Source organism: Myotis yumanensis, unplaced genomic scaffold (assembly GCF_028538775.1).
Source record: "Myotis yumanensis isolate MYYU_CA2020_CCGP unplaced genomic scaffold, mMyoYum1.0.hap1 SCAF_9, whole genome shotgun sequence".
NCBI lineage: Eukaryota > Metazoa > Chordata > Mammalia > Chiroptera > Vespertilionidae > Myotis > Myotis yumanensis.
This window is the reverse complement of record NW_027223760.1, coordinates 53,085,060-53,104,280: the sequence shown is the minus strand read 5'-3', so window position 1 is coordinate 53,104,280 and position 19,221 is coordinate 53,085,060. Positions and strand designations below refer to the sequence as shown.

Genomic DNA, 19,221 nt, shown 5'->3' with positions numbered 1-19,221 from the left:
TCTATATTCTACATTCACTAAATACTGTTTCATATTAATTTTTATATTTTTATATTCTTTTAAACTAATGTTGAAAGGTAACATGTAGGTATCATTTCAATAGCAATTTGTAACATTGGAATGACACTTGAATGTCACAATTTATAACAATCTTTCAATATATTTCTGTGTAATACATGTAAACTTGCAATAGATCTATAAAACAAATCAAGAAAACAGTGCAAAAGAGGTATGCCATATCTCTTAAGAATTCCAGTACTTTAAAATATTAAGTTTGCTTCTTTTTTTTATAAAAGCAAGTAGCTGAGGGGCTTTGGACATGGCAAGCAAGTACAGCTAAAACCTTCCTAAAAAGAAAATGTGTTTTACAGTACTTTGGTACAGTGAGCAAAGTAAAAATATGCCCAGATTCCATCCCATTAGCCATGCTTCAAATGTAACAGCATTTGACTTAGAGTCAAGTGTTGTTTGGTTTCACTTTCATCTCTTATTCAATAGCTGTTGAACCTGAAGCTGCAGTTTTCTCACCTGTAAAATGGGATGATAAAAATAATACCTACCTCATGAGGTTGTTGTGAGAATTAATAACATAATGTATGTTAAAATGTTCCCAAGACATATTAGGTACTCAGTAAATGTTCATTCCCATTCTTCTTTCCCCTGTATTTTCTTGTAGGTGGGTCAAAAGAGAAACATTGAGATGACCTTTTATTACACAGGGGAATCTTCCTTGGAACCCCAAAAGAAAAGTTATAAGCCTCAATGACCACACTATTATATACTAGAGGCCCGGTGCATGAAATTCGTGCACTCAAGGGGGTTGTCCCTCAGCCTGGATTGTGTGAGGGCGCAGGCCAGGCTGAGGGACCCCACTGGTGCACGATCGGTACCGGGGAGGGACACGTGAGTTTCGCCAGCCAGGGAGGGACCGCGGGAGGGCTCCAGGGTGTGTCCGGCCCGTCTCGCTCAGTCCCAATTGGCCAGACCCCAGCAGCAAGCTAATGTACTGGTCGGAGCATCTGCCCCCTGGTGGTCAGTGCACATCATAGCGACTGGTCAACCGGTAGACTTTCTGCCCCCTGGTGGTCAGTGCACATCATAGCGAGCGGTTGAGTGGCCTTAGCATATCATTAGCATATTACGCTTCGACTGGTTGAATGGATGACCGGACACTAAGCATATTAAGCTTTTATTATATAGGATATTCTCCCATGGTTAAGTCCAAAAAGACTTTTTTCTCTGCATCAATTTCAAAAAACTTTTTCCTTAGAATACCACATGTAGGTTTTAAAAATCACAGAGTAGGAAAAGACGTAACAAACAACCAGTTTGATGACTGAGAGGATACTCAAGTTTATGGGCTGTGACAATATTTCTCTCGTGGAATTACAACTAATCAGGCCTTGGAAAAGATTTATCCATGTGGGAAACAAGTAAATTTCTATGGATCAGAAAAATTAATATCAACAGGTAGCTCTAATTCCATTACTTTCCTATTTTTCTATTTTGCTCAGGAAAACAGTAAGTGGCTAAATTATATCTCCACACCAATTTCTCTCTATACATATTATCATTTAGAGGCAGATATAACAAAGTTAACTGGTATCTCTGGCCTTCTGTTCCCCATCAATAGAAAGTCTTACTAGCAATGTAATGAAAAAATGAGAGAAAAATGAGGGAAACTAGAGCCCTAAGATAATACTACCAAATCCAATGGTTGACGGCAGGCAATGCTTCAATGGAAAAATCTGAATAACACAGTCTCATAAAAATTATGCTCCAAGTTGTCCTTAATATAGCAAACATGGGTTTAAGCAAGCTTATAATCAGAATATAATAGTCAATTTATTATCAATTTTTATTAGCATATTTCTAAAGATGTATATCATTTTTCAAGTTTTTAGACAAAATAGTTAAGCTAGAGTTTTCACCACAGAATATATCATTTGAAAATACGACTTTTACATAAAAATAGAAATTGGGAAGGTTGGTTTGAGTGGCACAAGAGTATCACCTAGAATATAACCTTAATATTATAGAATAATTTAAAGGATTCTAATGGTAACTTTAAGAATAAATGGGACATTACAGTATATCATTTCATTTTCCCCTTAAGATTTAAAATTTACACCAAAAAATGTTAATATTTCCCAATGGTCTTGTGGCTCTAAAATATGTTTAATGTTCATTTGTGTATATTCCAAATAGATGATTATAAACAATATATAAAAATGGTAAATTCTAAGTTATATGTATTTTTAATAAAAGGAAATTCCAGCACAGTACATGTAAAAAAGAATTTAAGGAATCTATTGCCTTGAAGAAGAGAAAAAAATTAGTATACCAAAGAGTTTGACCAATAGTTCTTCCTCCATGTTTTTAAAGAAAGTTAAATTCTTAAGAATCTGAAGTAATTTTTCTACAGTGTTATAAATTGATCTTTTAGGCCTTGGAGAAATTTGTTTTATTTTGAAATGTGTACAAAGGCAGTTGATTAATAACTAAAATGCCCTAAACACAGTGGCTATTTATAAATTTCAGCAAAATTTTTACATTTTAATTAGCAAATCAGATGGTAATTGCCATTTCCTCACATGGCAAGACACTAATATCCATTTAATATGAGTTTTTATTTTAAAACAAAAAGAGTAACTTCCATCTGAAAATTTCTATTGATATGATTTTCTGTCATATATTTACCCAAAGCTCTAGTCTTAAAGTCCTAAAAATGGAAACCAGGCTCTGAAAAGACTACACAGCCCTCACCAAAAAGTATACTTCAGAAAACTAAAAGGAAAGATAACCTTAGTAAATCTCAAAGCTTCAAGATAAAAGTTTGAAAAGGCACATAACCATATTCTGAGGGGATTGTAAAGCTTCAAGATGAAAGTTTGAAAAGACATAACCATATTCTGAGGGGATTGTTCAAATAGCACCAAATTCCAAAATGCCATAATACCACTAACAAAGGCAAGTACCCCTATGCAGAAAATGCCCAATTCTAGAACAGTGGTTCTCAAGATGTGATCTAGGAAGTCTCCTTTAGGGAGATCCACAAGGTAAAGTCTATTTTCATAACAATACCAAGGTTATGTGTCTCTTTCACTCTCTATCATGGGTGCAAGCTAAAGTTTTTCACAAGCTACAGGATAGGGGATGGCATTATTGATCTGACAACTTATGTTCTTCTATGTCTTATTTTTTGAAATGGTAAATATCTACATATAACCTACATAAATAAAAACTGGTGTCCTCAATAATTTTTTTAAGAGTGTACTGTGGTCCTGAAACCAAAATGTTTGAAAACCACTGCTCTAGAGTAATTAAAAATGTTTGAGAACCGCTCCCCTAGCACATATAGATATGTTCAGGCCATTAACAGCCAATAGTTATAAAAGGTCCCTGCTCAAAGAAATGCCAAATTATTAAAGTTCCTGGGTATCATTTACATGACACACAAAATATTTCCCTACAAAGCACTTGACATAGAGCCAAGAAAAAAGTCTATATGCTTATAAATTAAATATAATTCTATTAGGTATTTCTAAAGCCACATTTTAGCTGTCTCTACGACAAAGTATTTGAAAACTTAAAGTAAAAGCAGAGAAAAATTAAACTTCAAATATAACCAAATGTATACTTATTAACTAATGGGTACTTGGCAAGATATAACTACCTATAATAGCCAGGAAGATACAAACATTGGCTATCAGGCAACAAGGATTACCTTTAGTCACCTTTTTACAAAATCAAAATCATATGAATAGGAAATTTAGAAGCATAAGATAAAATAAAATCTCAACCGATTCATTTTTATTAAAATTTAATATCTAATTTGAGTAACAGTCTTGGGTTAAACAGTTATCAATCTTTCAGATAGAATAATATTGAAGGGAAATTAACTTTCTATAAGCTCTACATTTCTGCATAGGGTAGAGCAAAAGGAAAATTAACATAAAATAACAGAAGAGGAATTAATTTATTTACTTAAGAAAACACAAGGCACTTTTCCAAGAAATGTTCTGAAATCTCATTTCTTTGGGACTGTTAATCTAAAAACGTAAAGTCCCATTATTTACTAAAGTCTCTTCTGGGTAAGAAAAAAACAAACAGCACATGTGGCCTTTAAATGCATCCTAAAAATAGCCTACAACCTCGTAAGCAATATATTATTAATTACAGATTATTAACAAATGGATAATGTGGCAAATTTCTAAACATATGGTATCTCCACACTGCCTCTATCATCAGCCAATCTACTTTTGTGAATGTCAGGCTAATAAAAATGAAGGAAGTGATGCTGCCAAAAGCAAATTTATTCAGTAAATACAGATGGAATACTAAGTGATATAAAATAAGCTGGATACATACCTAAAAATCAAATATGAATAACTGGATTTTCCATACTTCTATCCCCATAAATTGGCATTGAAAATATGGAATTGCCTGTGCTACAACATTATAAATACAGTATTATACTCCAAATGACAATTTTTCTTTACCTAAAGATAAGAATTAAGATAGCACTTGAGGTAAGCAACATCCTCCTATGAAAGTGAGCACACTAGAAGTTAAAAAATGTTTATAATCTAAAATATAAACTTTGTTTCATCTCTACTGACACATAACCCTTATCGACTACTATAAATTATTTGGTTAATAACATCACCAAAATTATAAATGATACTTAGTTAGGATGGAAAATCACTGGTATATAAAATTTGTAACCAAAAGAAATGTAAAAGAACAAATAAAGCATAAAAGGAAAAATATTCTACCAGTTTAACCTGTCAATGGTATGAAAAAACAACAAAAATAAGTGCGTGATAAAGTGAACAAAGTGAATTTTCATGACTATAAACACACTAACAAAATGACAGACTTAATTATTCTAGTTCTACATGTGATGTAACAGATACATCTACATGTGAAAAGACAACTCAATCTTTCTTTTGAAGAAAAACATGTACATAAACACACAGACAAAAAGACACAAATGTGTTTGACTGAAGAGTCTTGAATGCTGCATCTTGGGCCCAATGGATATAAACCTAACTTTCAGTAGAACTTCAAGTGGAAGAACTGAATCATTATTGTAGTTTTATGATAAAAATGTTTGTTTGTTTTCATTTCTTTGTAGAGAGAATTTATTCACTAAATACATGTAAACATATAGTTTAGTTTTACTTCCATACATCTAAAACAAAGATTTGGTGACCATTCAAATGATGGTGCTGCAACTGGTAAAGAAATTAACCTTGAAAATGAATCTCTAAAAGTCTGAGACAATCGTTAAGCTGTGTTACCCTGCTAAAGTAGTCTAAAAGCCTCAACTTTTATATGGACCTGAATATAACTAAGTTGAAAGAAAGGTGACCTTTCTCATAATCCAATTAGCACAATTTAGTAGTCCTGTGAACAATGGGGTGAGAGGATAGAAAGGTAAAAGAAAAACCCTACCATTTCCCAAGTCTAAGGATATAAAAATATTCCTCTACATAGATAGACTGTGAGCTCTTGAGAACGATGTTGTGAGCTCCTTGAGAACGGTGACACAGAGAAGGTACTCAATAAAGGTTGGTTGGCCAAATGAATAAATGCTATAGTTAGGGAGTTCATTCACTCCTACAACTGTCTATAAATAGGATTTCAAGGAAGCCACTTAATATAAGGAGTAGACTGGTTTAGAGAATTCCCTCTCCCCAGACAGACAGATATCATAAAAATTGGGTTGATCTACCTCATTACTCTTGCTCTGAGATAGTGTCAGGCTATCATTGGTCAGTTCCTCGTCATCAGCACTGTTTCTGCTAAGAACTTTACTCTTCTTCTTCTTGCAACCCCCTTCACTGGCAGGGCTGCTATGATCTTCTTCATTGCCTTCATCATTCTCATCCTCCTCACTCCCACTCCCCTCATCTTCATCATCCTCATTGTCTCCATCACTTCCTTCTTTCTGAGATGCAGATCTTCCCTTTCTCTTTACTGCAGTAGGCCGCCAATCATTGTCATCTTCACTGTCATAGTCATCCATGTCATTCAATTCTTCCATGGACACAAAATCCAAAAGTGGTCGATTTCGACGAAGGTTCCACTTTTTTGGCTCACTGACTTGTTCCTCTGTAGTAGTTGTAGTAGGGACTGAAGGAGATGCGTTAACAGCAGGAGGACTTGTGGCTGGTGTGGTGGCAGCAGCAGAAGCAGCCACATTATCAGATACTGTTGCTTTTTCTTTCTCCTTCTCTCTCTCCTTCTCTTTTTCTTTCTCCTTCTCTTTTTCCTTCTCTTTGTCCTTTTTCTTTCTAGGTCTTTCTCCATTTTCTTCTTCCTTCTTTTCCATTTTAATTAACTGTTTTTCTGATGACAGTATTTCCTCCTCTGCAGAATTTTTAAGTGGTTCTTCTTTTACTTTAATATCTTCATTTAGTTCTTCCTCTAAAATATTTTCTTCAGAATCACTACAGGAACCTTCTCCACTGTCCTTTGAGGGGTCTTCACTTCCATTACCACTCCCTTCAGAATCTGTTGAAAATATGAGAAAAAAAAAACCACACATATGTATATACATACACACACACACACACAACGCTGACACAAATGAAACCACCAAAATCTGTGAGTAACTTGCAAAACAATATAAACAAATTTAAGTCAAATGATGGTAGACATTACTAACCTGATTAAATAATAAATCAATGAAGTTGGTGTAATGGTTTTATTTCAATATAGCATTAATGAAGACGAATATATGTAACTCTAAATTAAAATATGCTTTAAAAGAGGAGCACTGTTTTGTCATATAGCGCATGCTTTACTTGGTACCCTAAAGGCAATTTTTTCTAAAAGTAAATGTCATTCTGTATAAATTGGGCACGTGGTTTTAACTTAATGATAATAGAATATGCAGCATAGTCTTCTACCCTTACATCTTTCTTTCATAAACTATATAGACTTATAAACATTGAGCTACATTCAGAACAAGAAAATCCTGGCCCAAAAAAACTTTGTTTCATTGTTTCATGCTTTACCCAGCAAAATTAGGCATAGATATTTATGATAGTCAACTTGTACCACATTCCTACTACACCCATCAATTTTAGGAGCACCAAGTACATAGATGAGAAGAGACAATAGCAATGGCACAGAAAATGGAAGTTGCAAGAGAAGTTATCAATTTTCCTGCTTATTAGGATATCAATAAAAGAATCACCTAAACTTTCAAAAATTCTAGGCAGTAACTGCTATATCTCCTAGAATGAAGAAATTAATAAATTTTTTTTTAAACTAAGCCATCGAGGAACTGGAGAGCATTATGCTAAGTGAAACAAGCCAGTCAATGAAGGAAAAATACATGATCTCACTCATTCGTGGATAATAAAGACCATTACAAACTTTTCAACAATAATAGATACAGAGGCAGAGCTGCCTCAAACTGATTGTCAAACTGCAGTGGGAAGGCCAGAGAGAGTTGGGGGGCAGGAGGGAGGGGAGTAAGAGATCAACCGAAGGACTTGTATGCATGCATATAAGCATAACTAATGGACATAAGACACTGGGGGGTAAGGGAGGGTAGGGGTTTGTCAAGGGTGGGGGGGAAAAAAGGACACTTATGTAATACCCTTTGTAATACTTTAAGCGAAAAAAAAAAATAAATAAAAGCAAATAATGAATACAAAAAAATAAAAAATAAAAATAAAAATAAAAATAAAAATAAAATAAAATAAAATAAAAAAATAAACTAAGCCATCGAGCAACCACAGTAGTCACTAAAAAGATAGGCGAAGGATATCAAATAGTTCACATAGAACTATAAGGCTTCTAGCAAGTTTCTTCCGTTCCTGCCTAGCACAGCCCAGGCACTCTTAAGTCAACACTATTCAGTAACCTTCTAATCATCTTTATGCCTGATCAAATAAAACTCTAAAATATCTGTAGAGAGGGACACAGGGAGGAGAAAAAAGGAAGTGGAAGACAAAGCAGTCATAGTTAGATCATAGCCAGCAATAGTAATAAAATCTGTAGAGTGATGAATATTTTATACCTATAACCAAGAAAAGGGTAATAATAAATTATGAAAAAGTTTATGTTTCTACATCATTTTAATTTCTGTTAACTCAACCAGCCTTACCCTCTATAATTAATTGGGCATTAGATGTAAAGAAATTATCTATGATTAGTATCTAGTATTTAAAATAGCTCAAAATGCTTTTATAAATAGATGATAAAATTTAAATCCTGCTAATTAAATCACATTTTTTTAAAAAGACTAACATTTAGCGAATGTTGACTGACCTTATAAAATCATTGTCAGTCCCTAGGTTATCATACTCATAACTTACTCAGGACTGTTGTGGAGAAACACTCTCATCCTAAAAATTCTTGCATGGGACGCAAAATCGTGTAGGTTAACAATCTCTTGTCTGAACTTTTTGGAGGCAGATGTTTCAGAAGTTAGACTTTGTTTTTTAAATTTTAGAAGGGTAGCATAGTATATGCAGAATATATCACACTAGCACCTGCCCTATAGTCAAACACATAATTTTGCAGTAAAATGTATGAATAGTTATGATTATGATAAATATATACTACAAATAAATTATCAGTACCAATCAGGTTTTACCATCAAACAGTTTATGTCAAACTTAGGAAAGACCTGTGAATTTGTGGCTCCTCGGATTTCAAAAAAGTGTGTGGACCCAATTTTCACTCACAAATAGGTGACTTCTTTCAGTCCAGTAGCTCTCAAATCATTAAGAAAATTATGATTTTTTTTACACCACTCACAATTAAACCCAACTTACAAAAACAAAACAAAACAAAACAAAAAACCTCTGGCAAAAAAGAATCTCTATGCAGACTGACTAAAGAAAATTGGAACATCTTGCAAGCAAGCCAATAATTAAGAGAGCTGGCAGATGGACAAAAGGTACTTTCTCCTGGATTAATCTTCTAGAAGCCATTTTACAAATACTTAGAAAGCACTCCTTAGTTATTTTTACCAATGAAAAATAACAATAGGACCCAACCCCTGTGGCTCAGTGGTTGAGCATTGACCTGTGAACCAGGTCACAGTTTGACTCGTGGTCAGGCACACGCCCAGATTGTGGGCTCAATCCTCAGTGTGGGGCGTACAGGAGGCAGCTGATCAGTGATTCTCTCTCATCATTGATGTTTCTATCTCTCTCTCCCTCTCCCTTTCTCTCTGAAATCACTATTTTTAAAATAAATAAATAAAATAACAATAGATTCCAATGTAAGATTAACTGGGGCACAAAAGTGGGTACCTGATCAAAACTGAGAGGAATTTAACTTTGCTATTAGTAAATTTTACAAACCATAAAGTATGTTTATAATTTTAGTTTGGTTGTTGTTGCCAATACCAATCAATTAATTATTTTTCAAAGTAGAGGGAAAGTGATATTTTAATTCTGTTTTTATTCTATAATCACGCCTGAATAAAAAGCAATTTTGAAAAACTTAAATGCTTTACATTTATTAATATGTCATTAGAAAAATGTGAGTTTTTTCCACAAATACAAATCCTAATAGCTTACCCAACCCATCATTCTCCAAATATAACATATTAGCCATACTCCTACTGCAGCCATCAGGAATATATCAAATTTTATTTTTCTTTGATCTCTGAAAAATAATTAGTCATCACTTCTTTTTAGTACATATGCACTTGAGGGATGGAGATAAAAATATTTAGTTACAGTGTAGCTTGGCAATAATGAGAATGAGAAAATCAGAGTTCTTGGCTATCTATATTTTTATAGGCTGCAAAGAAATATTTCATGTTAGTATGAATTCAAACAAAGACTCTCTCCCATATTCCAAATCTATCACTCTTACACTCTTCAAAGAAAAAAAGAACAGACTAGAGAAGTAATCCAAATACTTCAAATACAGCTAATCTTGGGCATAAGAAACAGATAATTCTAAGTCTATAATAAAAATTTTGACACTAGAAAAAAGTTTTAAAATTGAAATCCATACTTCCTACTCAGTTAAACAAAAAATAACCTTTCTCAAACACACTCTATCAAAATCTCTCCAATCAATAGCTATTTCAACTTACAGACAGATTTTTTGCAGTTACAGAATTTTTTTAAAAAATCCATCAAGAATCCCTTCACAATATTCAATGCTTAAGTTTTCCCCAAGATAAATATCAAACAATAAAACCAAAAATGAAACAGTATGATTTAAATCAGAATTTTATGTTAGCTTTGCAATATAAAAAATCATCTTTGTTCATCAAATCTAAGTATTTATTCTGTTCATTGATGCAGTCCAATTTATATTAGAATTATAAATATAAATATACACATCAGACAACAGATCACCGTCTACTGCTGATTGTTATCATCTTGTGACCATTTTGACAAATCCTGTAAAGCTCTTTTTAAAAAGCCAATCAGTCAATGCAACTCACCCTCTATTTCCAGCTGTGACAATTTTGTCCCACAGAGGACATCTGGCAGTGTCTAGAGAGAATGGTGGCCATGAAAGGTCCAGGTGTAGTAATACACAGCACAGGCCTCCACAATAAAGAATTATCCAACACAAGATGTCCATAGTGCTGAGTTTAAGAAACCCTAGTCTAGCATATAAGGCCTCAATGGGACCTCATTCTACTTTCCCAGGCTCATCCCTTCTATTATTTTATTCAGTCGCGATCCAGGATTAATAAACATTTTCCAACCTCTACACTTTCAACACTTAATGTTTCTCCATCTAGATTTCAGTTTCTAATTTAACTCTTATCTCAATGACTTCTCCTAGATCAATCCATCTAGAGTAGACCTGTATCCTTTGAGAGACTTAAACTGCGTAAGTGATCAAGCATGCTTTGTATCATCTATTCATTATTTTATCTAATTACTCTAATGTTATCACTATTTCTTAGTGAATTCACCATAACATCCAGAAAAGTATTTTGAAACAAAACTACAGATGACCAAGAAACATTTTGATCCACTTAAGCTAAAGTCAAATTAAGCACAAAATATTACCAAACCAAAGTCTCAGCCTAACTCTTCCAGCTAAATTACTCTCTGACAATTTCACCTAACTAAACTATGACTTAAGATATAAAGTTAATCTTCTTACTTTGGCCAGAAGGTTAGGGGACACGGCATTGTTATATTGTCTTATTTAATAAAGGTAATATATATACTTTTCTTCAAAAAGATTCCATTTATATAGCAGATTACTCAATGAATCTATCCTAGCCCTAATCTTAGGTCCAAGTCTCAAATATAACCACTTTAGGCCAACACATGAAATTGATAATATTTGACAGTTTTATACCTATAAAACTGGTCATTTTATAGAGCTTCACCTAACATTTCTACATATGGCTTTTCTGGTGGTATCACAATAATTCTAATACACTTATATCCCATTTTAGGATTTATTTATTTTTAAAATTTATTTATTGGCTCTCAATCAAAAGTGAAAAATTTAGGGGTGGGGTGGGGGGAAGAGGTTAACCAAAGAATTTATATGTGTATATGCATTGCCCATGAACACAGGAAAAGGATAAAGGCCTAGGGGGCAGGGAGGACCAAGTGGTAGGGGACAAGGGGGAGAAAAGGAGGAGCATTTGTAATACTCTCAACAATAAAGATTAAAAAATAGATAAAGAAATAAAAATAATTGTTTAAAAAAAGAGAAAACAAGTGAAAAATTTAGCTCTATTTTCACCTTTGAGATAAAAGGTAATCTATATTCAGTTCATTATTTTGAATGGTAGAGGCTTATAATTATTGTCAATAATCACTGTCAGATAATTTTTTAACAATATTTCTTTTTAGATTTTATCATCTGAGAAACACATGAATAAAATTATGTTTATCTGCAGGGGTCTTAAATATAACCTTTGTCTATAGAATTTTCAATATTTATTCTTAAAGCCAAACAGAAATATGAAGTTTTGTAGTCAGAATTCAGATTTCAAAATGAAAATCAGAAGAAACTGATGCAGAGAATCAGATAAAAATTGAGGCAAATCAATCTAAGCATTTTAACATTAAGTTCTAAGAAAGTCAGGAGTCATTCCTAGAAATTGTTTGGAAAGAAATGGTTTTTATTTCTCCACTTTCGGTTTAATCAATTCATAGATAAGGTTGGGATTCCACAAAGTCAGAATGTTTAAAAAGCAGTGATAAGTTTAATGTCTTATTTCCTGTAAGAGTCCAACTATCTCAGACAGAGAAAAGATGCAAATAGGAATCACTGGTAATCTAGAATAAGCCAACATTTCAGCCATGGGAGACACCAATGCTCCTAATCCAAGAGCAGAAAATATCATTCAATTTCTACTGACTATGAACTATTTTAAAGAAAATCATTTTCTACTAACTCTCATTTACAATAACATCAAGAACTACACAGATAAATTTTGACTCTGGGTCACAATTTAATCTCCCCAGAGGTCAAGAAAGTAGGTATTATGTATACAGATTTTTAGTGCTTTTAGAATTTATTTTAATTATCAGCTAATAAAACTCATCCTACCACTTACCACAAATAATAGATAATTCCCATTAACTCTGATTAAAATTTAACAAGTTCAGGAATCTCTAATTAGCTTGATATCATAAACTATTTTGAGAAAGTAGTTTGTACCATTAAATTGTTTTAAATGTTGTAAAAGAGAAGTGATACCTGTGAATGACTCCATCTTAATAAGCAAAAAGAAAAAAAAATTACAAAATCAGAATTTATTGCCAAAAAATAATTATGGAACATTTAAAGAAATTAAGCTTTGGAGTTTTTCCCATAATGGTATTCAAATAAGTAATAATTTCTGAGATCCAACTACTTTAATCACACTTTACAATCTGGACCATAACAAATCAAAATAACATTCGAGTCAAGAATATTCTATCTGCCAAGGTTTCACCAAGAGAACTAAAGTAGATTTGGATTTTACCCCCTTGCCCTTCCTTTTCTTTCCCTTCTTTGGTACCAAGTACTAGTGAATCAACTAAATGGAAGGTAAAAGAGCTGAGAAGGTTAAAAAACAAACAAAAATCAAGATAAACTTAACAACTTTTGATTACTGGGAGTGACCTGATTAGTCAGCACACCATCCAAGTAGTTTTGGTTTAAGATTATATCCTTATCTCTGTTTAGGATCTAAGCAGAGAAAAAGACTGTAAATTTTGGAATCAAAAGACATGGATGAGAATCCACTATGGCCTGAGTGACCTCATGCAAGTTCTTTAAATTCAGTTCCCCTATTATCAAAAAATATCTCCTTTGCTAAGTTACTTTAAAAATTAAATGAGATTATGGGAACAAAAAGTTTTCAGTAAGCCACAAGTGAATTCTGATTGTTGATGCTATTAAAAGTAATACTAGTAACATAACCTAACTTCATCCCTTCCTTATCATCCCTAGCAGGAAAAAAAAAACAAAAAAAAACAGAAAGGAGAAAGACTAAGCATAGAAAATTCTATGGAAGAATACTTAAAATCTGTTAGAGGAATGCGCCCTGGCCAGGCAGCTCAGTTCGTTTCAAGTTCCATCTCTGGTCAGAGCACATACAAGAAGCAACCAATGAATGCATAAATAGGTGGAACAACAAATGGATGCTTTTCTTTCTTTCTCTCTCTCTTTCTCTCTCTCTCTCTCTCTCTCTCTCTCTCTCTCTCTCTCTCTCTTTCTCTCTCTCTCATCAATAAATAAATCTTCAAAGTATTTTTAAAGCCTGTTAAAAGGATGAAACTGTAAGGCAGCAGTTCTCAACCTGTGGGTCGCGACCCCTTTGGGGGTCGAACGACCCTTTCACAAGGGTCGCCTAAAACCATCGGAAAACACATATATAATTACATGTTGTTTTTGTGATTAATCACTATGCTTTAACTATGTTCAATTTGTAACAATGAAATTGGGGGTCACCACAGCATGAGGAACTGTATTAAAGGGTCGCGGCATTAGGAAGGTTGAGAACCACTGCAGTAAGGGCTTTCATTTCTCTCTTTAAATTTCCACTCAAAAGGGGCAGAATAGCCCTAACCGGTTTGGCTCAGTGGATAGAGCATTGGCTTGTGGAGTGAAGGGTCCAAGATTTGATTCAGGTCAAGGGCATGTACCTTGGTTGCGGGCACATCCCCAATAGGGGGTGTGCAGGAGGCAGCTGATTGATGTTTCTCTCTTATCGATGTTTCTCTCTATCCCTCTCCCTTTCTCTCTGTAAAAAATCAGTAAAATATATTTAAAAGGGGGGGGGGCAGAATAATAAGTAATGTTTATTGTTCACATATTTAAACATAATTTGTATCCATTTCAATTAAGATTTTATATGTATCTTTATATGAGCTACAATGAACAGAACAAAGTAAACCATACTCTTCTTTCTATGTTTTCCAATTTTGTACAATGTGAATATATGACCTTTTTAAAAAAGTTTATTTTTTAAATCACAAAACATAGAGCAAGCACGCATGCTTTACATCTCAAGAGATTTTTGAAAGGCCCAAACCACAAGCAAGGTCCAGTGGCTACTATGAAACACAATTTTTTCCTCTGGTCAGCTTTAGTAAAACTCCCCTCAGAGGGTGCGCCAAGTGATATGAAAAGAGAAGAACCCTGCTCATGAGCAGTTCATGGCTCACATTACTCTCAGGATATTATTCTACCTCGTGATATCTCTCATTTTTCCCCCTCTATCCATCAAATAAGCATAACTATATTTCCAAGTAAAGAATAGAGAAAACGTTTTTGCATCTTTGGAAAAAGTCCTCTGGCAGGTTCATTAAGAATCAACAAAAACAGATAACAATGATCGGACCTAGTGATAGGATCTTAGAGAAATGTGGGAAATCAACTGTACAAAATAAATGAAGTTTATGTGCTTTAACTTTAAATTGGCATTGTAATCAAAACCAATTCTTTAAAAAAAAAAAAAGTCTGAAAATAAACCCAACTTCAGAGAGCTGGGAAAGGGAAGAAACATTTACCTGAGGCATCTCCAACTTTAAAATCACTGTCATCTGAACTATCATAATCGAGAGCTTCTAGCAGAGAAGCTGCCAAAGGCTTCACCTGCCTCCTCTTGGAGCTGCGATCCACTGTTAAGGAAAAATAAATAAAATTATAGCGTCATTCAAAACCACACAAAGCACAGGGGAGAGCAGTGGTGCTGTGGGAAGGTGCAGAAGACCTCCTGCTAGGGATCTTCATCTGACTCAGCTCTGGGCTAAAGGTGTTGGGGAAGGGGGGTGGGAACGCGGGCTGGGAGGGCCGGGAGCAACGTGGGCAGCTGCACCGCCGGTCGGTCGGTCGGCGAAGGCGACCCTCCTGCACATCTTGTGATGTTTCCGCGGGTCGGTCGTCACCCCTCATTGAGGCACCGTGACCGTCAACAGAAAGCACACGCCAGGCCCAGGGAAGAAAAGAAGTCGCGATCGCTCCCGCGGACCGCGAGGGGCACGCGTCCACGCAGCGCCCCACCCCCGCCCGGCTGTCCCACCGGCTCTGCCTCCTCCGAGGGCTGAACGGACCTTCCTCCCCGCGGAGGCCTCCGACACTTACTAAGGAATCCGTGCGGCGGTCGTTGGGAGACCTAGGGAGAGGCTGCGGGAGCCCAGGCAGCGCCGAGGTCGGGGGCTGAGACCGCGGGACCCAGTCGGAAGATGCTATTTAAAATCGGCGGTGCCGCCGAGCGGATGGGGCGTCCCAGGTGCAGCCCGGCGGTCCCTTCGCGCACCCCACCCCCTGACCCGCCCCTTAGTCCTCGCGGAACCGGCCCCAGAAGCTCGAGCTTCCCCGGCGCTCCCCGGGCGCGGGCGCCCTCCGGTCCAGGCAGCGCCGCCAACCTGGCAGCCCTGGGGAGTTAACTCCCTCGTTAAAACGGTTAGAAAAAAAAAGAAAAGAAAGAAAAACTTTATTAGCCTGCACCAGAAGCAACAAAACACCCAGAATTTGCACAGTCCAAGACCGATTGCCTGAGACAATAGGGAAAGCAACGACCCGGATACAGCTCGGAAGACAAGGAAGTAGAAATACACGGCAGAGCAAGTCCTTAATGCAGCAGGAGCCCAGGGCGCCTGCGCCAAACCCGTCCCCGCTCTTCCTCCCCGAGCGGAGCCGAACGGAGCCGAAAGGAGCCGAACAGAGCCCGGGAGCGGCCGAGCGCAGGGCGGTAGTGTCGGCGAGAACTTAGAACCCGCCCATATTCTGAGTGGCCCCGCCCACAAACCCCCGAGGCTCCACCTACAGTCCAAATCTGTAGAGGCCCATTTTTGTTTCTGGTTTTTCTTTTTTTTTAAGGATTTACTCAATACGATTTCCACAAAGGGACATTTGCTAACTTAAGTTACTGTCAAAAAACAATACCATCTCTTCCACTGCTTCTTCCATAAATTGCATCCCTTAAAATACCTTGGAACATGGGGAAATTTTATTTCCTGGAAGCGGGTGATGTGAGAATAGCATTAGATAGACCTTGTTTGCTGCTTTGATAATTACAACTCTAACAGAGGGGAAAGCATTCATTTAATTATATTGACTATTGTTAGAACGATTGTACTTCGGACAGACATCTCCGCATAAATAAAATATACACAGTATTTAATTCTGCTGAGAAAAAGAGATAATAAACCTAGGAGAAATATTTCCTCTCACAGGTATATTATGCATTAACTTATGATGTATGTCCAATGAGTGAAAAAGAGTGCCTTGTATCCAGTTAGAGAATGTATTTATTAAAGTGAAATTTTAATACTAGTAAATTCACTACTAGTATAAAAACATGAAGACAGTATGTACAACCAGACAAGGCAGTCAGTCTTCTGTCAATGCATAGTCATTGGTGCCAATTCAATCCCAACAGGAATCCCCAGTTTGGGGTGCAGTGAAGAAAGACATTTTATTCAGTGCAAACAGCTCAATGGTGATACAGCACAGCTGTGAAATAGCCTGATAGTGTACAGCTCAATTACAAAGCAGCACAGCACAGCCGGGAGGCAGCCCCTGGGGCCAGGCCCATCTCTGGCTAGACAGCTCTGCTCCTGGTTTGCTCCTCTCTGCTCCAGTGAGACATCTTCGTGACATCTTTGGTGTTTGAGCTCAGTCAGGGAAACACTGTCTTCAGTCTCCGGTGGAAAGGGAAAGTGCACTTGCTCAGTGAGAGGAGAACTGCTGACATATAGACAGAAGTCCCCACCCCTGGGACTTTTGCAAATGAGGGCTCCAAATCTTCACAGTTTGATTGGCCCAAAAAAGCATTGTCCTGATTGGTCAAAATGAAGCTTCTCTGATTGGTCAGTGAAGAATCTGATGGGGGATATAGATGTACAGTTGGATTGGATGTGGAAAGCCTCAGTCCTATTGATTGAAATACTATTTCAGGAACTCCTTTATAAGGGCTGGCTCATATGGCAGGAACACGAAGCAGGCAGGCAGTTCAGTGCAGGCTTCTCCCTGAAGTGTGGTTTGCATAGAGGCCCCTATTTAGAAGTGGGCTGCTTGGCTCTGCTTTTAAATTTGAGCCCAGTTCACTACTGGAACCCTTTTCTATGGGTATCTTCATTCTTAGGTGTCTATACCTTCAACAGTTACAAATGCCATGCTTATTTACATACAGGTTAGCTACTTTTAAAAAAAATATTAAAATGTTAGAATCTGAGCAGTATTCATACTTTTAAAAATGTTTATATATCAAGGCTAGAAAAATATTTGCATGAAACTGGTACAGTTCATTGGTTTATTCTACAAGTATACATTAATAATGTGGCAATGTTTGTAACATGGGAAAATACAGTGTTATGAAAGACCATAAATTAAATATGTAGGAATCTATATATATAAAAGCCTAAGCAACCATTCAACCATTCAACTGTTCAACCAGTAGCTATTCGTGCACCGGTGTGGTCCCTTGGCCTGGCCAGCGGGTATCGGGCCAAAACCAGCATTCCAACATCCTGAGGGGTCCTGGATTGCGAGAGGGCACAGGCCAGGCCAAGGGACCCCACCAGTGCATGAATCCGTGCACCAGGCCTCTAGTCAAATAATATAATGCAACAGTGGAGCTTACTTTTAAAGAACCGTGTTTAATGCTTTTTATAAACTGGAATTAAATTATATAACATTAAATTTGAAAAATAGTCCATATTTATGTGGTACAATGTATGGGAGGATTACAGAGAGGTTAGACTTTCTGTGAGACAGTTGTCTTTTCTTTTTCCAGAGCTTAGGATAGAGCTGAGGATATAAACCAGTCAATAAACAGTTGCTGTATATTGTGAAAAGGGCTGCCAGAGAGAAGGTACACATGCATACAGGAGAGAAGGCACTCAGGGAAGGCTTCCTGGAGAAAGTTCTATTTAGATCCAGACATAAAGTGTCTGAACTTGCCTGGAAAAGAGAAGAAAGGAGACAAAGGTGTTTCGGACCATGGACAGGACATGTGCAAATGCCCAGGTCTAAGACAGCATGACTAGTCAGATTCCTCAAAAGTTGGACTTCCTCTAATGCCCTCAGGACATTGCTCCATAACAGTACTTGTAACAATTATTATTATTTTATCCTTACCCAAGGAAATCTGATTGATTTTAGAGAGAGAGGAATGGAGAGGGAGAGGGAGAGAGAGAGAGAAACATCCATGTAAGAGAGAAACATTGATTGGTTGCTTCCTGAACCCACCCTGACTGGGGATCATGCCCTGACTGGGAATTGAAACTGCGACCTTCCGGAGCACTGAAGGATGCTCCAACCAACTTAGCCACACCAGCCAGGGCTCTTGGGAGGTAAAGAGATAGGGTGCTTGGGGGAAGTCAAATAAAAGAAATGAAAACAAAAATCGAATTGTCTTACCTGGTTTGAGGGAGAAGATGTAGATCCTGATTAATTTTTTTAAGCATCCAGGAAAGTGCAAATCAGTTTATTATAAGTGTAAGGATAAATAGATCCAAAGACATTGAAGCATGCAACAGAGTGCGCAGGCCAGGCTGAGGAGCCCCTCTCCCCCTCCCCAACCCCCGCCCCCCACATGAATTTTGTGCATTGGGCCTCTAGTAAACCATAATGGAGAGACCTCTCATGTGCATTCTCCCTCTACCACCAACCTTCTTTTCCCACCCACCACAACCATCAGAGCAAGGATATCTATAAACAGAACTTGCATTCATGTCTACCAGGTAAACAGGGCTTCTTATTTAGGCAAGGTATATAAATTCTGGCTACCAATACCACACAATCTATGTA

At 36.6% G+C, this 19,221-nt stretch overlaps 1 protein-coding gene across 7 annotated transcripts in view; it reads right to left on the bottom strand.

Moving 5' to 3' along the window:
- Nucleotides 1–16,017, bottom strand: part of PHF14 (PHD finger protein 14) — a 155,383-nt gene extending 139,366 nt beyond the window's left edge. For 6 of the 7 annotated variants that reach the window (XM_070424348.1, XM_070424346.1, XM_070424352.1 and 3 more), the window contains exons 1-3: nt 15,550–16,017; nt 14,976–15,086; nt 5,741–6,522 (exon numbers count right to left, since the gene is read on the bottom strand). In XM_070424348.1, the coding sequence (XP_070280449.1) occupies nt 5,741–6,522; nt 14,976–15,086; nt 15,550 (894 nt within the window). In that variant the 5' untranslated portion in view covers nt 15,551–16,017. The remainder of the gene's footprint in view (nt 1–5,740; nt 6,523–14,975; nt 15,087–15,549) is intronic. The other variant, XM_070424347.1, reaches the window with a different exon arrangement.
- Nucleotides 16,018–19,221: the final 3,204 nt, after the last annotated feature.